The sequence below is a fragment of the Oryzias melastigma genome, linkage group LG19, assembly GCF_002922805.2.
Source record: "Oryzias melastigma strain HK-1 linkage group LG19, ASM292280v2, whole genome shotgun sequence".
Classification (NCBI taxonomy): domain Eukaryota; kingdom Metazoa; phylum Chordata; class Actinopteri; order Beloniformes; family Adrianichthyidae; genus Oryzias; species Oryzias melastigma.
The window spans coordinates 16,348,529-16,354,528 of NC_050530.1; the positions used below are offsets into that span (position 1 = coordinate 16,348,529).

General features: G+C 36.2%; 2 protein-coding genes across 2 annotated transcripts; one reads left to right on the forward strand and one right to left on the reverse strand.

Moving 5' to 3' along the window:
* Window positions 1-236: 236 nt before the first annotated feature.
* On the reverse strand, window positions 237-1,739 carry LOC112154525 (interferon a3-like). Its single transcript, XM_024285532.2, has 4 exons — window positions 915-1,739; window positions 741-836; window positions 426-656; window positions 237-334 (listed from the first exon to the last, which is right to left on the reverse strand). The coding sequence occupies exons 1-4, from the start codon at window positions 1,044-1,046 to the stop codon at window positions 239-241; spliced, it is 555 nt and encodes a 184-aa protein (XP_024141300.1). The 5' UTR covers window positions 1,047-1,739; the 3' UTR covers window positions 237-238.
* A 2,044-nt stretch (window positions 1,740-3,783) lies between these two features.
* LOC112154638 (interferon a3-like) lies at window positions 3,784-4,594 on the forward strand. Its single transcript, XM_024285739.2, has 4 exons — window positions 3,784-3,915; window positions 3,994-4,089; window positions 4,174-4,407; window positions 4,499-4,594. The coding sequence occupies exons 1-4, from the start codon at window positions 3,784-3,786 to the stop codon at window positions 4,592-4,594; spliced, it is 558 nt and encodes a 185-aa protein (XP_024141507.1).
* Window positions 4,595-6,000: the final 1,406 nt, after the last annotated feature.

The window sequence follows — 6,000 nt, forward strand, 5'->3', positions numbered from 1 at the left end:
AATGACAAATAAATAAAAATAAGTTACACAACAATATTTTTGATTCCAGCCAACAAGTCAATAATTTAAATCTAAACATACAAAATGTATTTTTATAACATGATCATTATAGTTTCTTTGTAGAAAAAAATAAATATAAATATTATTTTACAAAAGCTTTAAAAATAAATAGATATAGCAATAATTTAATTTAAGTTACTGATTTTTTAACATCTTGTTGAAACTTTTGAGGCAGAATTCAAGAGGAGATTAAAGCAGAAAGCAGCCGCTGTGTTCTCTCTAGATGAGTTTTAGTTGTCTTCCTGATGATCTCCCAGGCTTCAACACTGTAACCCTGCACAGACACAAGAGAGATTTCATCATTAACCTGCAGATTCTAGTGACGTCACTCACAAACAGCGCAGACAGCAATCATGGAGACTCACATGTTTCTTCAGGATGTGATTCAGCAGCTTCTTGAAGTACATTTGCAGCTGCTTTATGTTGGGGTCGAGGCTCCCAGGCACGCAGGAGTGAAGCCTTTCAGCTAGTGTGTTCACCACTCCGAGGAACTTCTCCAGTCCGCTCTGCTGCCATGATGAGAAGGAGCTGTCCTCCTCAAACAGGACAGACACTTCCTTCAGAACCTGGACCGTGAAGGCGACTTTATTCTCATCCTGTGAGAAGAAAACAGTTTTAGATGATTCCAGAATAATAATACAACTTTTATGAAGCTGTTTTCAGTCGGAGTGAAGACTCACTGATTCTTGAGACGCGTTTCTGTACAGATGATGAGGGAAGAGCACCTCCTCTCCAGCATCCTCCTGGTTCCCAGTGCTGTTTGTGGCGTTAATGACCTGCATCACACAAACACACGTTCATCTCCGACACACTTTGAACACGACACAATCAGAACCTCTGCAGCGCTCTCTCACCATCTTCCCCAGCAGATCCAACGAGGTGTCACTCAACTGTTTGAACTTGTGGTCCATCCACCTGCAGCGCAGAGACGATCCCGCGCCGAACAGAGCCACGAGCGCACACGCAAACACCAGTCTGTGGAGCATTTTCACGAAGCTGCAAGTGTCCTTATGGAGACAAACTCAAGCTGCTGCTGATGCTGTGATGTGATGGAGCAGAGCTGCAGAATGCGCTTTTAAAGCACGGAGCGCGGATTTCCCTTTCCTCGCGGGGAATCACGCGCGGTTAAGCGTGGAGTTCACCTCATCCGACAGGTAAAATGCCAGGGGTTAGGAATAAATGTTGATAAGAAAGGAAAAATATAGTGAAAAGGACTGTAAAACACAAAGATGATCAATTACAACACTTTTTATTCATGATGAGTTGTCTTAAATGAAAACCAATTAACCAAGACAAACTACAACAAAAAAACTTAAAATGAAGAATATGTTATTTTTAATAAAGATTCTTTATCAGTCTTTCTCCTCTAGTTTGATTTTTTTTATTTAAAAATGTGTACAAATTTAGATTTTAATAACTTTACCAAATGTTACAAATGTTAAATAGTTTATTTTGAGCAATCAAAAAAAAAAAAAAGCAAAAGAAAACAAACAGAAATATAAGAAATCTATCAAATGTAATGGCATTAGTCATGAATTAATTGGAAAATACGCATGCATCCACCTAAATAGGTCAATTACTCTTAATTATAAATAGAATTTTTAGCTCTTATGCATAAATGACCCATTTTAAATATTAAAGAACTTAATTAATTGCCTGAAAGGAGGAATCCAATTTACACAATCATATTTTAATATAGATTTAAGTGAATCTAATTTTATAATTTAACTAAAGATGAAAACTTGTAAGAAAGATATCAATAAAAATGATATTAAAACACAAAGGACACAATATTCACATTTTCTGACTTTATTAATATAAGCCTATATTGGATTTTATTCTCTAATCATTAAACAAGTATAATAATGACTATTAATTAAAATACACTTGTATCCCTAATGGTTTTATATTACAAAAACTATGAAGTGCATTTTGTTTTGTGTAAATCAGATGGATAAATAAACATTCAGGTGTGTTCAGTGAGCATATTAGCCAACAATGTGACTTTCCTGACAGATAGAAAGTGAAAGCAGCGCATTCTTTGTTGGTTTGTTGTGAGAACGTGGAGGACAATAACCCTTTGTAACTTTTTACCGTGCATACTAGCACTAAGATTCACAGATGATTCAGTTTGTGAATGGACCAAATTTTAGGTTAAAATCTAAATAATCACATTTTAATTAAAGTGACCTTTGGGGAAAAAAAAGCAGAGAAACAAAATTATATTAAAATCAAACTGTATGATAGAAGACTTTAAAGTAAAATAATAATAATATAAATAATAGTAATAATATCAATAATAATAATAATGTCAATAATAGTTTCTCGTGCACGTGTAACTGGTGCGCACCATTAATAAAACTTAAAGAATTGTTACATTTATTATTATTTTTACACTACATTGCAAAATTAAATGAATTTACTGAAGGTTTCTCTCATTCATTTATTTTATTAGCTTTCATGTTTCATGTTTCATGACATAATCATTTTGGTATTTCAGCTAAATATTTTGTTGTATTGCTTTACTTGTCCCACACGTGTTCCCTCTGCAGTTTTCATTCACAAAGCAGTTCCGCGTGACTCTTTTCATGAATGAACTGCCGAGGAAAATGAAAGTGGGCGTGGCCTGAGCGCTGACGCTCCTCAGCTGCGTGATCTTTCTCACCTTTTACCTGAAACAACGGTGGAAAGTTGTTTACACGCGCCAAGAATGTAAAGATTGTTTGACAAAGTGCAACAGGAAAACACTTTTTTATAGATAAAACAAAAAATGAAATATTTGTCCTAACGATAAGACACATATTTAGAATTTACAGTATATCTACCTGCGTGGCTGCAGAAGAGCGGATTTTACCATTTTTCATCTTTAGTTAAATTATAACATCATTTACTTTCTACATTCTATGTCACTTAAATCTGGATTCAAAATGGATATACATACTTATTTTTTTCTTTTGCACATAAACTTTTTCTACCTGTTTTGTCTTTCTTTGTCAGTTTGTTATACTGTTAAAAAGGGATTGCGTAAATTGGATTCCTCCCTTTTAGGCAATTAAACTCCTTTTGATAAACTTACTATTTAATGGTTAAAATTGGGTCATTTATTAAGAGCTCAAAAGTCTGTTTATAACCAAGAGTAATTGAACTGTTTATGTGGATGCATATAATTTTCAATCAATTCATATATTAAATTTGATGGATTGCTTAGATTTCTGATGTTTGCCTTCTTTTTTTTTGATTGCTCGAAATAAACCATTTCCGAATGCAAATATTTGGAACATTTAGTAAATGTATTAAAATCTGCATTTTTATACACAATTTTCAATTAAAACCCGACCAGAGGAGAAAGACTGATAAAGAATTTTTATTAAAAAGTAGCCCAATATATTCTTTATTTTAGGTTAAGTTTTTTTTTATCTTGGATTATTGGTTTTCATTTAAGACAACTCATCATGAATAAAAAGTGTTGTAATTGATCATCTTTGTGTTTTACAGTCCTTTTGACTATATTTTTCCTTTCTTATCAACATTTATTCCTAACCCCTGGCATTTTACCTGTCGGATGAGGTGAACTCCACGCTTAACCGCGCGTGATTCCCCGCGAGGAAAGGGAAATCTGCGCTCCGTGCTTTAAAAGCGCATTCTGTAGCTCTGCTCCATCACATCACAGCATCAGCAGCAGCTTGAGTTTGTCTCCATAAGGACACTTGCAACTTCTTGAAAATGCTCCACAGACTGGTGTTTGCGTGTGCGCTCGTGGCTCTGTTCGGCGCGGGATCGTCTCTGCGCTGCGAGTGGATGGACCACAAGTTCAAACAGTTCAGTGACACCTCGTTGGATCTGCTGGGGAAGATGGTGAGAGAGCGCTGCAGAGGTTCTGATTGTGTCGTGTTCAAAGTGTGTCGGAGATGAACGTGTGTTTGTGTGATGCAGGTCATTAACGCCACAAACAGCACTGGGGACCAGGAGGATGCTGGAGAGGAGGTGCCCTTCCCTCATCATCTGTACAGACAGGTGTCTCAAGAATCAGTGAGTCTTCACTCCGACTGAAAACAGCTTCATAAAAGTTGTATTATTATTCTGGAATCCTCTAAAACTGTTTTCTTCTCACAGGCTAAGAAACAAGTCGCCTTCACGGTCCAGGTTCTGAAGGAAGTGTTTGTCCTGTTTGTGGAGGACAGCTCCTTCTCATCATGGCAGCAGAGCGGACTGGAGAAGTTCCTCGGAGTGGTGAACACACTAGCTGAAAGGCTTCACGCCTGCGTGCCTGGGAGCCTCGAGCCCGTCCACAAAACAAAGCTGCAAATGTACTTCAAGAGGCTGCTGAATCACATCCTGAAGAAACAGGTGAGTCTCCATGATTGCTGTCTGCAATGTTTGTGAGTGACGTCACTAGAATCTGCAGGTTAATGATGAAATCTCTCTTGTGTCTGTGCAGGGTTACAGTGTTGAAGCCTGGGAGATCATCAGGAAGACAACTAAAACTCATCTAGAGAGAACACAGCGGCTGCTTTCTGCTTTAATCTCCTCATGAATTCTGCCTCCAACGTTCAAACAAGATGTTAAAAAATCAATAACTTAAATTAAATTATTGCTATATCTATATTTATTTTTTAAAGCTTTTATAAAATAATATTTATATTTATTTTTTTCTACAAAGAAACTATAATGATCATGTTATAAAAATAAATTTTGTATGTTTAGATTTAAATTATTGACTTGTTGGCTGGAATCAAGAATATTGTTGTATAACTTATTTTTATTTATCGATTTATTTATTGTGTTTTTGTTATACAATTGTAAATAAACGTTCTAACTTTACGCACCTCTTGACATTATTTTTTCCTTTTCGTGAACTAATGAAAACGCATGCAGGTTAAAACAGACCTCATTACACTGTTGGACAGCAGTATTCTATTTCAAATAAAATAAAAATTGCACACATTATTTTTATGTAAATCAAAAAACATACATATAAAAATCTAATTGTTTATTTAAAAAATTGATCTGATTGCAAAGAAAACAAGCTTGAAGAATATACGGATAAATTACTTTAAGATCAGACTGGGAAAAATCTTTAAATATATAAAGTAGATCTAGAGAACAGTAAAAGTGTCAGAAAATCTACTATGGAAGAGATGTGAGTGCCTCAGAATCGGAGAAATTCAACTTTCCTGGAGACTGGTGGTTCCTGAACGTAGCATGAGACCATGACTTAAACACTGCCCTTCTGCAGCTTTACACAAAGGAATTTTTGTTAAATGTAAATTGCGATCACATATTAGTGCCACTCAACTAAATCAAACAATCTAAAGATTTATACATCCTAATCCAAACAATCGCTGCCTATTACTAAACCCTCTTTACTAAACTCCTGAAAAAGATGTGAAAACAGCTGTACTTTCATTTGACGCCCAGAAGGCTTTCCACGTTCGAGACACTTAAAAGATTTGGATTTGGAGAACACTTTATAGAATGGAGGTGACCCTCTTGATATAGCTCCAGAACCACTGCTATTAGTATTAGGAACCAACCCAGGTATACACGGAGTCAAACTTGATAAAACTGAGAGCCTTGTGGGGTGGGATTATATAAATCCGCTTCCTCCCACTCTCTTTCAAGCAATCTACTTGTGATTGATTATGTAATATGTGTGTATTTTATGTATTATTACCTGATTTCTTGAAATCAACCATTTCATTCACTCATTTATCTGGGCAGTTAAGCCAAAGTTCATCTTCAAAAGTAGACCACCGCTGGTGGCCTGGGCCTTCCACTGTCTAGACCAGGGGTCTCAAACTCGCGGCCCGCGGGCCATTTGCGGCCCGCAGGATGATGATTTGTGGCCCGCATCTTCATATGAAAGATTACTGTTCGTGCGGCCCGCAAGGCTAATATGAATGACAGTTGTTATGTGCAGAGCTGAATGAACCAATCACA

Bases quoted from the DNA above. Each gene is read 5' to 3' on its own strand.
- LOC112154525 (XM_024285532.2), bottom strand. From the start codon at position 1,046: ATGCTCCACAGACTGGTGTTTGCGTGTGCGCTCGTGGCTCTGTTCGGC. The intron at 837-914 runs GTGAGAGAGCGC...TGTGTGATGCAG, and splicing joins TGGATCTGCTGGGGAAGATG to GTCATTAACGCCACAAACAG. The intron at 335-425 runs GTGAGTCTCCAT...GTGTCTGTGCAG, and splicing joins ATCACATCCTGAAGAAACAT to GGTTACAGTGTTGAAGCCTG.
- LOC112154638 (XM_024285739.2), top strand. From the start codon at position 3,784: ATGCTCCACAGACTGGTGTTTGCGTGTGCGCTCGTGGCTCTGTTCGGC. The intron at 3,916-3,993 runs GTGAGAGAGCGC...TGTGTGATGCAG, and splicing joins TGGATCTGCTGGGGAAGATG to GTCATTAACGCCACAAACAG. The intron at 4,090-4,173 runs GTGAGTCTTCAC...TTCTTCTCACAG, and splicing joins GACAGGTGTCTCAAGAATCA to GCTAAGAAACAAGTCGCCTT.